The 17,437-nt window shown below is 46.8% G+C and overlaps 1 protein-coding gene across 3 annotated transcripts in view; it reads right to left on the bottom strand.

Moving 5' to 3' along the window:
• ZNF541 (zinc finger protein 541) overlaps positions 1–17,437 on the bottom strand; it is an 85,459-nt gene that overhangs the window by 49,494 nt on the left and 18,528 nt on the right. Inside the window, exons 3-8 of one of the 3 annotated variants that reach the window (XM_077131316.1) lie at positions 12,734–12,919; positions 12,279–12,649; positions 8,640–8,883; positions 5,078–6,953; positions 3,245–3,303; positions 2,846–3,005 (exon numbers count right to left, since the gene is read on the bottom strand). In XM_077131316.1, the coding sequence (XP_076987431.1) occupies positions 2,846–3,005; positions 3,245–3,303; positions 5,078–6,953; positions 8,640–8,883; positions 12,279–12,585 (2,646 nt within the window). In that variant the 5' untranslated portion in view covers positions 12,586–12,649; positions 12,734–12,919. The remainder of the gene's footprint in view (positions 1–2,845; positions 3,006–3,244; positions 3,304–5,077; positions 6,954–8,639; positions 8,884–12,278; positions 12,650–12,733; positions 12,920–17,437) is intronic. The other 2 variants (XM_077131319.1, XM_077131317.1) reach the window with 2 other exon arrangements.

Genomic DNA, 17,437 nt, shown 5'->3' with positions numbered 1-17,437 from the left:
CGTGCCGAGACTCAGAGAGAGAGCAGAGAATGCTGCAGCACCATGAAGCAGAGAGTCCACCAGCCAGCGACCTTTGGAGATGAAGAAGGAAAACGCCTCCCGGGGAGCTTCATGAAACAGAAGCCAAGAGACCAAGCTAGCAGATGACACCGTATTCGCCATGTGTCTGTCCAGCCGAGAGAGGAGCCCTGACTGTGTTCGCCATGTGCCTTCTCACTTGAGAGAGAAACCCTGAGCTTCATCGGCCTTCTTGAACCAAGGTATCTTTCCCTGGGTGCCTTAGATTAGACATTTCTATAGACTTGTTTTAATTGGGACATTTTCTCAGCCTTAGAACTGTAAACGAGCAACTTATTAAATTCCCCTCTTGAAAAGCCATTCCATTTCTGGTATATTGCATTCTGGCAGCTAACAAACTAGAACAGATTTTGGTACCGGAGAGTGGGGTGCTGCTGCTGCAGTTTGCAAATACCAAACATGTTGGAACAGCTTTTTAAATGGATAAAGGGAAGATTTTGGAAGAGTTGTGAGAAGCTTGATAGAGAAGGCCTAGAATGCTTTGGAGAGACTGTTGGTAGAAATGTGGACTCTAAAGATACCTCTGATGAGGCCTTAGAAAGAAATGAGGCACGTGTTATTGAAAACTGGAAGGAAGGTGATCCTTGTTTTAAAATGGCAGATAATCTGGCAAAGTTGACTAGTGGTATTGGTTGGAAGGCAGATTTTAAAAGCCATGAACTTGGATATTTAGCAGAAGAGATCTCAAAATTAAATGTCGAAAGTGCAGCCTGGTTTCTCCTTGCAGCTTATAGTGAAATGCGACAGGAAAGAGATAAGCTGAAAACTGAACTCTTGAGTAAAAAGAAACCAGAAATTGAGGTCCCGTAAAATTCTGGGCCTACAGAAAGGGAGACTACAGAGTATAGTGTGGATTTAACCAAATGTGGAACCAGTCAGCCATTTCAGAGAGTCAGGATCGGACATGGCGTTATCCAGGAAAGATTTGTGGAAACTCCTTATGTCTAATGGGCATGATTCAACACTACTGCATAGAAAGCCAACGAGAGTGCTGTGGGACATGTATAAACAGAGCCGCTGCCAGTCTGGACTGAGGGGTTCAGAGAAGGGACACATTGGAGGAAAAATAACTTCAGAGGCAAAACCGTGGAGGCTGAGGTCTGACGTCAAGAAGCCTTGGGCCAGGAGAGTGGACCCACCCAAGCCCATGGAGAGGGTGAGTTTGCCCCAAAGGCAGAGAATGGGCCTTCCACCTCATTGCAGTGGAAGAGTCATGCCGCCTCAGGCCTTGGAGAGGGTGAAGCACGTTTCTTGGGGTTGGGGGAGAGCCTGGCTGCCACCACATGGAGGGGCTGAGCGTGTGCCCTGGAGATGGCAGAGAGCCCGGGTGCGGCCCCAATGCTTGGAGAGGGTGGAGCGGAGAGAAAGGTGGTCTCCCCAATATCCCCCAAGGTTGCATTCAGATAGAGGCAGGCATAGGCATTTGGAAAGGGTGGGACTGACACTTTCTAAAGCCTTGAGGATAAATGAGTCTCAGACTTTGAAATCTAATGGACTTTGCCCTGCGGGTTTTTGAAACTGTATGGGTCTGGTGACCCCTGTGTTCCTTCCTCCCTATGGAAATGTGTCTATGTATCCTGTGAATGTTCTTCCTTTATATGTTGGCAGCAAATAACTTGCTATGAGTTTTCAAAGGTCCAGAGCAAATGGAGAAAATTTTGCCTTAGGACAGATCATGTCTGTAACTGACCTGATGAGATTTTATACTGTCTCTAATTTTGTACTTCATCGTATTGCTACTGATAGGTTTAAGGATTTCTGATGTTGTTATGAAATTAATGTATTTTGTATATGTTGAAAACATGTCTTTTTTAGGGGCCAGAGGGTGGAATGTGCTGGTTTGAAAGGAAGTATGCCCCCTAAGAAAAGCCATGTTTTAATATAAATCTCATTTCTTAAAGGTAGAATAATCCCTATTTAGTACTGTATATTTAAACTGTAATGAGATCATCTCCCTGGTTGATGTGATTTAGTTAAGAATGGTTGTTAAACTGGATTAGGGGATGACATGTCTCCACCCATCTGAGTGGGTCTTGATTAGTTTCTGAAGTCCTATAAAAGAGGAAACATTTTGGAGATTCAGAGAGACTCAGAGAGAGAGCAGAGAATGCTGCAGCACCATGAAGCAGAGAGTCCACCAGCCAGCGACCTTTGGAGATGAAGAAGGAAAACGCCTCCCGGGGAGCTTCATGAAACAGGAAGCCAGGAGACCAAGCTAGCAGATGACACCGTATTTGCCATGTGCCTGTCCAGCCGAGAGAGAAGCCCTGACTGTGTTCGCCATGTGCCTTCTCACTTGAGAGAGAAACCCTGAGCTTCATCGGCCTTCTTGAACCAAGGTATCTTTCCCTGGATGCCTTTGATTAGACATTTCTATAGACTTGTTTTAATTGGGACATTTTCTCAGCCTTAGAACTGTAAACGAGCAACTTATTAAATTCCCCTTTTGAAAAGCAAAAAAAAAAAAAAAAACAACTCCGTGCCAAACACCTAAACACAGGAACAGATGGCTCTTTAGGAGAAGACAGCTAGAAAAGCTGTCACCGGCCTCTGGGCAGTCAGGCTAGGGGCAAGGACCAAGCTGGGGCCTGCCGTGCCAGTCTCAGACTCCGCTGGTCCCCATAAGCAGCGCAGCCCAGACTCCTGGTCCCGTCTAAGCTTCCCCCAGGACGATAGCCACATCCTGAGATAAATGACTCCCTGTTTGCTCCACTAAAGCCTGTCAAAAACCCTGTAACCAGAGAACGCACTGTGTGCGCCCCTTCACCTGCTGCTCCTGCTTTCCTCGAGGCGACGGCCACTGGTCACTGTGGAAACACATGTGGCTGCTCAGCCCCTTCTCGGTATAAAACATCTGGCTGCAATTCTTGCAGACGTAAGTGTTCCTCGGTTCCATCCAGTCTGTAGCGCCCCCATTTTGCTGGCTGCTGTGGGGAGACAAGGCAGAAGGGTAGGGGAGGTGGGACCTGGTCCCTGGACACTTCTCTACCTAGCAGTGTAATCATCTGGCAACCTTCAATGAGTCCCAAGAAATGGAGGCTACACCCCTATTCCTTATGGGCCGGCCCCCACCTCCTGAGGACTGAAAGCACGCAGATTCAGTCACCCAGGACCAGCCAACAGAAGCCACAGCAGACCCCAGGAGCGGGGATACTCTCTGACTCACCATCCATCGGCCGTGTTCTCATCCTTCACCGGATGGGGGAGTCTGTAGATATTTCCACCCTGATGATGAAAAGACATCTGAGCCAACGTATTAGAAGGGAAGAGGTATGTAACAGCTAAAAACAAAACCTTTAGAAGGAAACACAGGTCTAATTCTTCGGAACCTGGAATTAGCCATTGGTTTCTTCCACTTGACACCAAAGCACAACAAAAGGAAAAACAGAAAAATTGAACATGGTCAAAATTAAAAACTTCCGCATGTCAAAGGACACCATCAAGAAAGTGAAAAGACAACCCAGAGAATGGGAAAAAAAAAACTTGCAAACCATCTGTCTGAAAGAAACCTGTATCTAGAATATAAAAAGAACACTTACAGGTCAATAATAAAAAGACAACCAAATTTTAAAATGGGCAAAGAAGCTAAGTAAACATTTCTCTAAAGAAGATATACAGAAGGTCAATAAGTTTCTGAAAAGATGCTCAACACTTTTAGTCATTAGAGAAATGCAAACAGAAATCACTATGATGTCACTTCACACACTCACCAGGATGGTCATTAATAAGTATTGGCGAAGATGTAGAAAAATTGGCACTCTCATATACTGCTGGTGGGAATAAAACTGAGGCAGCTGCTTTAGAAAACAGCCTGGCAGCAACTCAAAAGGTTAAACACAGAGTTACCATATGATCTAGCAATTTTACTCATAGGAATATTCCCAAGGGAAATGAAAACATACATCCACACGAAAATTTGTACATGAATGTTCACGGCAGCGCTATTCATAAGAGCCCAAAGGTGGAAACAACCCAGATGTCCATCAACATCCATAAAATGTAGTGTGCTCATGCAATGGACTGTTGCTCAGCCGTGAGAAGGAGCGGAGTTCTGATCCATGCTATGACATGGGAGGGACCTTGAAGACATGACGCTGAGTGAAAGAAGTCGGTCACAAAAGACCACACACCGAATGATTCTGATTACATGAAATGTCCAGAAGAGAGAAATCCAGACACAGTAAATAGGTAAATGATTGCCAGGGACTAGGAACCTGAGGGGATTTGGGGGTGATAGTTAAAGGGCATGGGGTTTCTTTGGGGGTGTGTGATGAAAATATTATAAAGTTGACTGTGGCGATGGATGTACAACTGTGTGAATACATCGAAAACACTGAACTGCACACTTTAAATGGGTGCACTGTATGGCATGGGAAATGCATCTCTACAAAGGTGTTTACAGAAGATGCAGAGAACGCTGCAGTTAAGACGGGGCAATGTTGCACATGGAGCCACGAGTGTGCTCAGCTCCGAGTCAAGTAGGAGAAGAGGCCACACCCCTCAAAGCCCAGGGCCTCCAGCCACGTGCAAAGGAGGTGAGCGCCCTGAACGGTGGCAGGTGCCCGGTGACACCTGTGGGACCCAGGGCTCCTGGCTAGAAAACATATGGCCATTCCATTCATGCAGGAATATTACAGGGGGGAACGTCTGTACCTTTACATCCTCTGAAGAATTTAAGGAAGCAAATCCAAACGGAAATGGAAGGCAAAAAGAAAGCAAGTACAGAAGGCTTAGTGAAACAAGATTTATAAAAACAGCAAGTGCTTCTGACAACTCTGCAAAGTCCTCATTCTGTTTCTTTTTTGGGGGGTGAGGGTGGGGGTGGGGGAGACACAATCTGTCTGAGCCTTAATTTCCTCCTCTCACCCTCTGTAAAATTTCTACTAAGAATTTACTGAGATTAATAAAATGCACAGACAACTACCAAATGCTAAAACAGGTGACAGATGAAACTCTCCTGACAGGAGGGGTAAAGGCACCATGGAGCAGGCTGGGGTACCTGGATTCTGTTGAATATCGTCAGCTTGGACTTGGCATCCCGGGGGGCATCTGCTGGAGACCCGGCCAATGAGAAGGAGGCCATGGCCACCTGGCTCGGAGAAGCCGCACAGCACAGATCCATTTTCACCTTCTCCTTTCGGAAGCCAGAGAAACGCTGGCCCCTGGGGTTGCCCGAGAAGAGCCTGTAGCCTCCCCCCCGGGAGCAGGCTGGGCCTTTTTCACCTTTTGTGACCCCCAAAGCAGAGCCATTCTCCACCTGGGCCTGCTTCCCCGGGATCTGGGCCCCAGGCGGCTCATCCCCTCCTAACTGGGTCTGCTGTGGGCACATGGGGGAGAAGATGTCTCCCAAGTCCAGGGTCCCTTTAGTGGATCGCAGCTGCTTGGTCAGAGAAGAGACATCTGGATGACCTGAGGGGTCCAGGGATGACGTGATGAGGGACCGTGGAACAGAGGCCGCTTTCGGCCCTCCCTTGGCGACTCGCCGGGCGCTGCTGGGGGAGGTCTCTCTGGCAAACATGGGTGTGGGTTTTCTCCAACGAGGTGGGGACCCTTCTGGCTCCTCATTTCCAGGGCCAGCATGGAGAGAGTCGACCACAGGGGTCAGTGGTGGGGGCTGCTGTGTCCACGACCCTTGCAGTGGCTTCAGGGCAACCTGCTTACCCTCGGGCACAGGGAGCTGCGGGGAGGCTGCCGCTGTGGCCACCTGGGCATGGGAGAAGATCCGCTGGGACTTGGTGATCATCTGGAACACCTGCATCTGCTCATGGCTCACCAGAGACTCCTGCGACTTCAGGAATAGCTGTCGGAAGAGTGGCGTAGCATCCGATGGGAGCCCGCTTGATTTCTGAGCATCCTGGAGGCCAGGCTCCCCGGGGTTCTGCCACAAGAAGGAGTCGCTGTCAAACTTGCTCTTCTTGGAAGCCCAGGCATCATCGTCCCCACAGGCATATATGGTGTCACTTGAACCTTCGCCAGGCACCTTTAGAAGCGCAGGAGGGAAGGGCAGCATGTCCTCCAGACTGGTGCCAGAGCTGGCGGAAGGCTCCATGGCAGGGGAAGTGCTGCTGGGCCCGGGGCCAGGCTCAGGGCCCTCCCGGGAGGATCCTGCAGGGGGCTTGTGCACGACAAACATGTTGGTCCCTTTGTTCTTGGGGCAACTCGGCAGGTTCCGGAGCCACTGGAGGTTGTGGCTCGATGGCTGGGAGCTGGCCGGGACTGTCTGGCCACGGAACAGAGGCAGGCAGGCAGGCAGGGCCCCGCCGTCAGGCCAGGCCTCCAGGGTAGACGACGGGAGCTGGAGTAGCGGCAGCTCTGACTCTGCTGGGTCCGGGGCGCCATTCTCTTCCCCCCTCGAGTGGACGGCTGTGAACACATCTGCAGAGGGCGCTGGCTCTTTCTGGGAGGGATGCAGCTCCTCAGGAACCTCGAGGCCCAGGGCTCCTGGCACCACAGGGGTGCTCGCCACGGCGCAGGAGGCGGCGCCCAGCGAGGCAGGGCAGGGGCAAGCCGTGGCCCTCCCTTCACTGTCTAGGGGTCCCCCAGAGGCTGCGCCGGGGGAGGGGATCTTCTGGTGGACGATGCTGCTCACGATACAACGCAGGAGGTCTCGGTTCGGCAGCAGGGAGCTGGGGGACCTAGCCTCGGGGGGCACCAGGCCCCGCAGGCTGCTGGAGGCTGGCTGGCTGGGGGTCTCATGGGCCTGGGGGGAGTCCCCACACGCCTCCTCTTCTGGGGGGGCCTCCTTCAGGATGCACAGGCCGTGCTGGACCTCGTAGTGCCGGCGCAGGGAACGGTAGTCACAGTAGCTCTTGCTGCAGCCCTGCTCGATGCACACAAAGGGCTTGGTCTTCTGGTGGGTGAGCATGTGCCCCGTCCTGTGGGCAGGCATGGGAAGGGGTCAGCAACACCTCACAGCGGGCCCCCCACAATTCTGAGACTATCAGCCCCCATGAGGAAAGACCATCAACTACCCCCTGCTCCCATTAAGGCAATCTGGCAGGGGTGCTCCTCTCCCTTATCTTTAAGAGAACCCTTTATCTGAAAGAAGTCAATTGAAGCCAGGTCAGAGTTTCCCAAAGTGATTCCCAAGGAACACCAGGCCCCCTCCCCTCCACAGCTGGCCCTGCAGAACTCAAACTTAGTTGACAAGTAAGTTTTGAAAACACCATTTGCTCCTCAGATGTTTACAATGCACAGTAGCAATTTTAAAACTATGCAATAGAAAGAGAGAGACCCGGTTAACTCTCAGTGTTTCCCAAACTTACTTGCCCTAGAACCTTGTTTTCAAATAGCTCCTATTACTACCCTTGAGAATTATCGAATTCTACAGAATACACCTGAGGCCATGTTCACTTGGGGGCCACCCTTTCGTCTATAAAGGGGTGTCTGCCACACCTTATGATTCCTTCAAGGAGACAGCAACCTTAAAGAAATCAACTGACAAATGCCCAATCAATAAAAACTTTTCCAGAAATTGGTCAAATGTGCTCACAATTTCTGCATATGTAAATGATGCAACATATATTTCTATAATATCTAAATCTTTAGATATTATAAATATAAAATGAATGAGCAAATCACCCCTCTGGGCTCCCAGCCGTTTTGCAACGGGCCATCCTATAGATGTGGCCCATGGGGTATGGCCCATGAATAATCAAAGCCTCTCCCAAGGAATGACCCTCAGCTGTCCTCAAAGGAAGTAACAGAGAAGGAATTACGGACCCACATTCTATCCCTAATTCCATTATCAACTTGTGACATGAGCAAATTATTTTCTTTCCCTGGGGTAAGGACAGGGAAGAGCAGAAAATGTAAGATAGGTTAATCAAAGCCCCTGTGAAAAGTCAGGAGACCAGGAAAAATGCAAAGGGGGTTGTCTTCACCCACTCCCCACTCTCTCGATTTGAAAAAAGTCTGTCTCCCCAGCCCTCACTGTTTACAAGAAAACCCTATCGTTTACAAGACATTAAGAATAGAGAATTTTGTTCCTAACACTTATAACAGGCTTTCTTTTAAAAAGTAGGAATTAACAAATATCTGGAGTTAAAAAAGAAAAACAAGAGAATGTTCCACTGCCACGTCCTAGAAACGGCACACCTCAGCACCTCCAGTGGACCTGTGTTATCTCAACACAAATCCCCTGGGGACTGTAGATCTGTTTTCCCTGCACACCTACCAGGGGCCCAGAACATTTCTCTATAAAGTTAGCCAAATTTCTTCCAGAATGAAACTGCTCTCTAAGAATGAGCCAAGACGTGCTTGGGGTACTGGTGGCAAATCATTTTCAGCGATTTCCTTCCCAGTGTGAATCTGGGGAGCAACCTGGGGGCTTGGCAGAGCTACCTGTGCAGGGCGGGGCCAAACCTGCCCCTGGAGAGCTGGCGGTGCGGGAGAGCCGGGTCAGCACCCAAACCCAGGCTGCAGCTATCTGGGAGTAGAAGAAGTGGGTGACCCAACAGAAGATGGGCTGGGTAGTCTGTGTGGGAGGGAATGGAAAACACCGGGAAACATCCACTCCCCCCCCCCCCAGCAGACGCGCCCCTAACGCGACTCCTACATACAGGTGGTCCTGACGCTTAAAGGCCTTGCTGCAGATCTTGCAGACGTGCTTCCTTTCCTGGCTGTGCGTCAGGTAGTGCTTGCTAAGGGAGCTGGCGCTGCTGAACACCTTCCCACAGAGGCTGCAGTCCAGAAGTGGGGTCTGAGGGGAACTGTGCTGCCGCTTTCCTCTCCTCGCACTCCCAGAGGTGGGCCTGCCTCCTTCCTCAGCCTCTTTAGGCACCTTAAGCGGGCCTAGCCCCAGGTCTAAACAGAGGTAGAAAGCACAGGTTATAGACATCTGGGGGATCAAAGAGCACACACCCCTTGGGCCCACAATGCGTGCTCCCCAAAGCAGCTTTACTTGCTCAGAGAACAAGGCTCTGGGCCAGGAGAGGGAGGAAGGGCCTGCTCGGCCACTCCTGCAGGGCAGCACCCGCCCCCGCGCTGCCCTCAGTTCCAGAACAGGGACTCCAGGGGGTGGGGGGGGGCTGGGGTGGCAGGGGTTTATGATGACACCATTAGCTGCCACTCTCGGAAGGACAACCTGGAAATACATGATCCAGACTTGGAAAAATACAGATCCTTTCACCCAGCCAATTCTACTTTTGGGTTTCTGAATGTAACCTAAGTGTAGATTTGTGCAAAGATTTTAGTGGCAAGGATGTTAACTGTAGCATCGTTTTTACTGATGAAATGTCAGAAATAGCCTAATATCTGAGAGAGATGTCACGTAGGAGGTTGCACCGTGGTTTAAAAGGAGTATGATATCAGCATTTAAAATAATACTGGAGAAAACCATCTGATGGCAGGCAAGGACGTCCATGCCATACCATGAAATGAGAAACAAGCAGCATGTTACAAAACCAAATTATCCTAGTTTTGGGGGGGTGGGGGCGTGCATGGTCTGGGAATCGAACCTGGGTCTCCCACATGGAAGGCAAGTATTCTACCACTGAACCACCCATGCTCCCTATCCTAATTTTTAAAACAGAAAGATAATGACTAGAAAACAGACTGAGAGAATGTGAGTGATTGGTAAGATTATAGGTACTTTTTATTTTCCTCTTCTTGTTGATCAGGGCTTCTTTAATGCATGTACTCTTTAATACAATAAATAAAGTATTCCTTGGGTAAGATGATCGAATCACATCATCAGAGGACCATCGAAGGAACTGGGAATGTTCAGGCAGAGAGGAGAGCAAGCTTCAAACATCGGAAGTGCCAGCGTGTGGGGGAAGCAGGAGATTGCCTCTGTCTTATTTCAAGGGGCATAGTTAGATGTGGCGGATGAAGATTAAAGGGAAGTTTCTATAAACCTAAAAGTGCTTTAAAAATAAAGTTTATTAAAAAAAATAAAAGGCTGAACTCGAGTCACTGGACACGTAAGGCCCATGAACACGAGGACGCTGCCCTGCTCTCTGCCATGCCCCAGCTCCTGGAATCCTCACTCTGGCGCTCACGAGCACTGGATAACTGTTTACTGGATGAATGAACAATGGCAGATTTTTCTCCCCCTTAGACTGGAAAGTGGATCAGGCTGTTTCATGAGATGGCAAGTTGAGAAATCACCATTGGTGCAGAAAAAGCAGGGTTCAGGAATCCAACCGGCCAGGGCATTGAGGGTGAAGGGAAGTAGTGGCACTAAAGAATCCCCAAATGCTTGTTCTTGGAGGTCTGCGAGAGGCAGTGGGACAGGAGAGCAGAAAGGAGACTGGACTGGAATCAGTACTCTCATCCCAACTCCGCCTCTGGCCTTGAGCTATTTGCCACTTAACCTTGCCTGGCAGAGATGAGTGACAAGTGGTCAAGTGATATCAATGGTTTAAATAAGGGGCACCTGGACTCCCTCAGGGACAAGTCCTCAGCCTTGCTAAGGCATTTTAAAATGCTAATAAGTGCAATTATTAAACTAGAGCACAAAGTGTTTTAAAAAATCAGAGGACACTGAAAATCAGGCAAACTGAGTTACTGGCCCTGGAAACCATTTACTCTCCCTAGACAACAGTGTGATAAGAGTTCCAAAACTGTTGCTATGTTCTGTCTGGGCAAACCCACTTTGGGGAATATGTTCAAAGAAGCAGTCCAAAAGAAAATTCATTATGTGCAAAATCATTCACTGAAACACGATCACAGTCTAACAGGCAAGAACTCAGCCTAACAATATAAAGGAACAGCTACAGTAACGACAACAACACAGGCAGTCTTCGTCTCTGAAAGCACATACAGTCTTTTTAAAAACTTAAAAGAGAATTACACATTGAATAATCTCTGCGATGCTTTGCGTGTCTGAGCAGCTTCAACAAGTTTTTAAAAATCTACATGTGGGAGCCAGGGTGGGTTTTTTCCTTGCTCATTAATCTTCTTCCTTTTCTAAGTTTTCTTTAATAAATATGCATTACCTCTCTAATCTAAAAAAATTAATGTGCACTTATATGGATGTGAATTAAAAGTTAGAGAGGTGTAAAGAGATAAAAATTGAAGGTTTACTCAATTCCCTTTTCCCTATAAGGTAAAAAATTCAAGTGTATAAAAAAGATAAATAAGAGAAGGTTGAACTAGATAAACGATTTGTAACTGGGGTGGGGTGCAGACCCCCATGAAAAGCAGACCAAAGCTATCTTTCTGCCCAGCAAGATGCACCACCATGCCACTCCGGCATGCCATCTCTGTGCCCAGGGGCCTGCCGACAGATGTCGCACACGATGCTCACAGGTCCAGGACTTCATATTCGTCCGTTTCAGCACTGCCACGGGGCTGATGCTGCGTGTGAGCGTGGGGAGGGGCCCTCAGAAGGTTTGCTGATTAGCATGTCATCAAAACATTTCTTGAACTGCTCATCCCAATTACCATTAGCAACTGTCCTGCAGGCCCTTCTCTGCAGATGGTGTAATTTTAAAAATTGAAATGCTCCAGCTCAGTCGACCAATTAATACAACTTACCTAAGAACCTAAGAAGTGGGTTAAAAACAAAAAGCAAATTTATCCTCTGGGAAATGCCCAGAGGCAAATCCAAAGGAGATTTAACCAAATCATTTTAATAAGTTCACTAGTCCTTCCCACGCTCCTCTACTGCCTAAGAGAAAGACTTTGAAATGGATCGGCGGCGCTAACAGTTAACAGATCACGATGTCTGCCCAGTGCCACACAGTCCGTGAAGGGCTTTCACCTGCGTTTCTTCCTTTGTGTCCTAATGCTGCCACTCTGGAAGGAAGCAGAATGGGTGTCATCGCCGCCCTCACCCCCACCCCGACTTCACAGTGTGGCCTGAGAAGGTTTCGTCGCCAAGCAGCGGAGTGAACAGGACCCCAGTTCACTCTGGAAAAGCAGAGAGTCCCTGACATGTGATAGCGGACAGGAGAGACCCCTGTGAACTGTACACCCACATGAAAGGTGGGGACAGCCCCAAACAGCTCAGTATCTCCACATCACTCCCCAGGATTAAGGCTCCATTTCCCTTACCTAGGAAGTTGCGGATACTTCCCAAATGGGGTAAAAAGGGACTGTTCTCTATTAACCTGTGGAAGAGGAATATTTTCTTCTTTTTTTTTTTTTTTTTAGAGGAATATTTTCCTAACCAATCTGTGCAAAATCAATCCCTGTTTGGCCACAGAACTTTCAATCCTCCCCCCAGGCCCTGCTACCCAGGTGGACAGCCTCACCTTGTAGGGAAGTCTGGGATTCCGGATCTGCATATTCTTCCAGGAGCTTCACGGTGTCACTGCCCCTCCCTGAGTACAGGGATAGGGAGTCTAAGTTGTCCTCCGGGGCCTCACTGGGCATGTCGGGAGTCGGGAGGCTGGGGTCCAGGTCCAAACTGTTCAGGCCAGCATAGAGCAGGTCTCGCGTGTTGGGACCCAGATCCCGGTTAAGGGTGTCGCTGCAGTTGAGCCCTTGGCTCTCTGAAAATGGCTGCAGGTGCATCTCGGATGGAAGGACACCCTCGTCCCCAAGGTGGTACTGGTCCATGGCTCTTCGCTGCCAGGTCCTGGCCAGGAGTCAAGGAGGAGAGGGCCCTGGGGGTATCTACTTCCTGAAAACAAACAAGGAGGAATCAAAATTAGGAAATGGCAATACAGCATGGTGGACAGAGCACGGACTTGGGATTCAAACAGACCTGTATTTGAGTCTGTTCTCTGCCACTTAATAGCTATGTGACCTGGTGTGAGTCACTTAAGCTCCATGAGCCCCAGTTCCTCATCTGTGAATTGGGCACAGGAGTACTTCCATCGTAAGGCTGGTGTAAGGAATAAGTGACAGGACTTCCAGCAACATGGTAGATTGAACTGACCTCCTTCTCCAGCTATAAACACACAGAAACATGACAAAAGATCATTTTTAGTACACAGCACCAAGCTCAAAAGCTAGGGAAAACCCAACTGCCAGCAACAATGGAAAAATTCAAAGTCAGAGCGATATAAGCTTAAGTCTGCCCAAAGGGAAAACCAGATGCCTCTCTAGGGCCTCAGGCTGTACTGTCCAGTCAGTCACAGGTAGCTCCAAAGCACTTAAAATATGACAGGGCCAAACTGAAATGTGCTGTGAATGCAGGATACAAAATGGATTCTGGGGCGGTACGATGGTGGCTCAGTGACAGAATTCTCGCCTGCCATGCCAGAGACCCGGGTTTGATTCCCGGTGCCTGCCCATGCAAAAAAAGAAAGGGTTCATAATATAAATACAAAAGGAACGTCAATTTAACACTTTCTTACATTGATTGTTGAAATGAAAATATTTTGGATAGAGTGGGTTAAATATATTATTAAAATTATTTTCATCCACGTCTTTTTTTTTTAATGCGGCTGCCAGAAAATTATGAATTGCCTATGTGGCTTATATTTCTACTGAACAGCACTACCCTAGAGGCTGGGACCTGGGGTCATAACAGCCTCATGGGAAAAGGAAACAGGGAGTGGAGACCGTGGCCCATGAAGAGTCACACTACCCGCAGGAAAACTAAATGATGAAAAAGGAAAGTCCGCACACTAGCTAGGGAAGCACACCAGGAACTAGAAATAATAGGACAATGCGAGACAACAAATGAGCATTTAAAAAAAAATGATTAAAGAAGAACAAGAGGAAATAACAAGTATGAGAAAAGAACAGGTCACTAGCAAAAAGGAACAAACATCTTTAAAAAGAAACAAATGAATGAGAAGTTAAAAAAAATGTGAATGGAGAAGCAAATGCAAAAGTCTAGCATATGTCTAATAGGGGTCCAAAAAGGAAAGAAATTGCTAGAGAAGTCAGTAGCTATCTGGAGACGAATGAAAAGGAGAATACAACATGTCAGAACCTAGAGGAGGCGGCAAAGGCTGTGCTGAGAGGGGATTTTATTGCACTAACTATATTAAAAAAACAAGAGGGTGGGCTGCAGTGGTTCAGCAGGCAGAGTTCTCAGCTGCCATGCTGGGTTCAATTCCCAGTGCTTGCTCACGCAAAAAACAAAAAAAAAACAAAGGGCAAAAATTGAGGACAACTGCTCACTGGAGGAATTTGAGAAAGAACAGTAAACTAAGAAGAGAGAATGTAAGAAAGATGGTATCTTGACAAGACAACGGTGGAGGAATTTCCAGAACTGAAGAAACATATGAACCTAGACTTGAAGAAATGACATCTTCAAGATAAAAGGTTAATAATGGCCAGGTATTTCAAAGCCAGGACAAGAAAAACAAAAATGAATTCATTCCTCAATACATAGGGGAAGTCTGCACAACACCAAAGACAAACAGTAACCTGGAACAGCTACCAGAAAGAAGAGGGAGACGGTCTACAAAGGAACGAGAGCTTGGAACCCAAGATACAAGCAAACCAGTATGCAAGAGGGAGGGAATAATACAGATTTTTTTAGACAATACCTAAGAGTTTATGTCATAGACCTGGCACAAAGAACTGCCAGAAGTTTTGAATTGCTTGAAAAGAAAGAAAGAAATGTTGGTTAGCTTGATAATTTAAGTTTATATGCTAAAAGAATCTAAGTGTAATGAACAACCAAGAGAAAATAAATAAACATAAAGTGTAAACCAGAAGAATTTACCAGAAAAAAAACTGGGAAGGAAGGTGCAGCATTTGCTTTAAATTACTGCAAGAAAAAGAGAGAAAGAGAGAGAGAGGACTCAAATTACTAAAATTAGGAATTCAAAGGAGATACTACTAATGACTTTACAGGAATTAAAAAGGGTTACGAAGGAACACTATAAACAACTGTATGCCAAAAACTTAGATAAACTGGACGAATTCCTAGAAAACTACAAATGACCACAACTGACTAAAAAAAAAAAAAAAGGAATATATGACTAGACCTATAACAAGTAAAAAGACTGAACAAGGAATTTAAAAGCAAAATTTTAGGTTTTACAGAAAAACCTAAAATTGTGGAACTGTAGCCCATATAGAAATCTGTTCTATAATTAACTGTTGCAGTGTGCTTTGAAACGTATTGCTTTTTCGTATACATGTTATTTTTCACAATAAAAATAAAAAATAAATTTAAAAAGCACATCCCTACAGACATCAGAAAAAATGGAGGAGTCGGGAACTCTAAGGGCCCATTCCTCCACAGAAACACTGAATGAATCAACTTTAAGAGAATTTTGTAAAAGAGTTAAAGGTTTACAGCCACCACGTGGACCTTAACCAAGAAAAAGGTGACCTGACAACCCGGTAGAAGAACGTTATGGTGTTTTAACCCACCCTTGCTTCATCTCCCCATCCCTGGTTCCATGGAAGTCTTGAGCACAACAGACTGCATTTCTGATGTGGGTTCTTGGTGCTAGAGGGAGCAGAATGGAGACTGTTCTCAAGGAATTGTGTTTCTCTCTTGCGACCCGCTGGGTGGTTCCCTGATGGACAAATACAAACAGCTTGCCTTTATTTCGTCAACTCAAAACTCTCTCAAGGTGGAGAAAGGCTACTCAGAGAGCATTTGTCAAAAAAGTTTAAAGGCAAATGAATCAGCCGCTGCAGGCAGGGGCAAAGTTTATCAGTTTGGGGCAAATGACACACCAGAAAGCCTGAGAGGAAAAGCCGGAGAGTGAGATACTTGGGGTAAGCTAAGCATAGTCTTACTATATGCTCCAACAACCAGGCTCCTAGGAGTGTACCCACGTGAGGGAAAACACGTCCACATAAAAGCCTGCACACAAAGGTTTACTGCAGCTTCCATGGTTGCCCAAAACTGGAAGTAACCAAGATGCTCCTAAATAGTAAATGGATAAACTATGGTACGTTCATACAACAGAACATTATTAAGTGATTTAAGAAATGAGCCATTGTTCTAGTTTGCTAACTGCCGGAATGCAACAAACCAGAGACAGACTGGCTTTTAATAAAAGGGGATTTATTTTGTTAGTTCTTCAGAGGAAAGGCAGCTAACTTTCCACTGAGGTTCTTTCTTACGTGGGAAGGCTCAGGGTGATCTCTGCTGGCCTTCTCTCCAGGCCTCTGGGTTCCAACAACTTTCCCCGGGATGATTTTTTTCTGCAACTCCAAAGGCCTGGGCTGAGCTGTGAGTGCTGAGATGAGGTATGCTGAGCTGCTTGGGCTGTGCTACCTTGCGTCTCTCATTTAAGCACCAGCCAATTAAGTCAAATATCATTCATTGCAGCAAGCACACCTCCTAGCCAACTGCAGATGTAATCAGCAACAGATGAGGTTCACATACATTGGCTCATGCCCACAGCAACAGAACTAGGTGCCTTCACCTGGCCAAGCCGACAACTGAATCTAACTACCAAAGCTATCAAACCATGAAAAGACCGAGAGAAGCCTTAAAGGCATACTGCTAAGTGGAAGAAGCCAGTCTGCAAAAGCTATGATTCCAACTATATGACATGCTGAATAAAGCAAAATTGCAGAGAGAATAAAAAGACCCATATCACCAGGAGGGAGTGGGGGAGGGATGAACAGATGAGGCACAGGGGAGTTTTAAGGTGGTGAGACTATTCTGTGTGACCCTGTAATAGTGGATACACGACATGATGCAATTTTCAAAATTCATAGATCTATACAACACAGAGTGAATTTTATGTAAATTATAGACTTTAGTTAATTAAAAAATAATTTAAATAAAATTTTAATTTAAGGGCGGGCCGCGGTGGCTCAGCGGGCAAGAGTGCTTGCCTGCCATGCCGGAGGACCCCGGTTCGATTCCCGGCCCCAGCCCATGTAAAAAAACAAACAAACAAACAAAATATAATAAAACAAGAAAATGTTTAAAGATGTTTCCCTTTCTTCCTCCCTTCCTTCCTTCTCTCTGTCTTTCCTTCCCTTCCTCCCTCTCTCTTAAAAAAAAAAAAAAAAAAAAAAAAAAAAAAAAAAAATTTTAATTTAAAATGAATTTAAAAGAGAAAAAATGCCGAACTATTAAATTTTACCACAAGGGAAACCCCTGATACTGTATCAAACATTAGGGACACCCAAATCAACACATTAAGTCCTTTATCTTGAAGTTTGCTCTTATGAAGCTTATGTATATAGCATAGAAGCTTAGCATACCTATAGGCATACCTAAGAGTTACTTCTGAGGGACCTCTTCTGTTGCTTAGAAGTGGCCTCTCTCTCTAAGCTCAACTTTGCAAGGAAATCATTGCCCTTCCACCTATGTGGGACATGACATCCAGGGATGAAAGTGTCCCTGGTGGCGTGGGGGATGACTCCCGGGGATGACTCCCAGGGATGAGCCTGGTCCTGGCACCATGGGATCAACAACGCCATCCTGACCAAAAGGGGGAAAAGAAGTATAACAAATAAGGCATCAGTGGCTGAGAGAGTTCAAATAGAGTAGAGAGGCTACTCTGGAGGTCACTCTTAGCCAAGCTTC

The sequence above is a fragment of the Tamandua tetradactyla genome, chromosome 16 (assembly GCF_023851605.1).
Source record: "Tamandua tetradactyla isolate mTamTet1 chromosome 16, mTamTet1.pri, whole genome shotgun sequence".
Taxonomy (NCBI): domain Eukaryota; kingdom Metazoa; phylum Chordata; class Mammalia; order Pilosa; family Myrmecophagidae; genus Tamandua; species Tamandua tetradactyla.
This window is presented reverse-complemented; position numbering and strand designations above follow the sequence as displayed.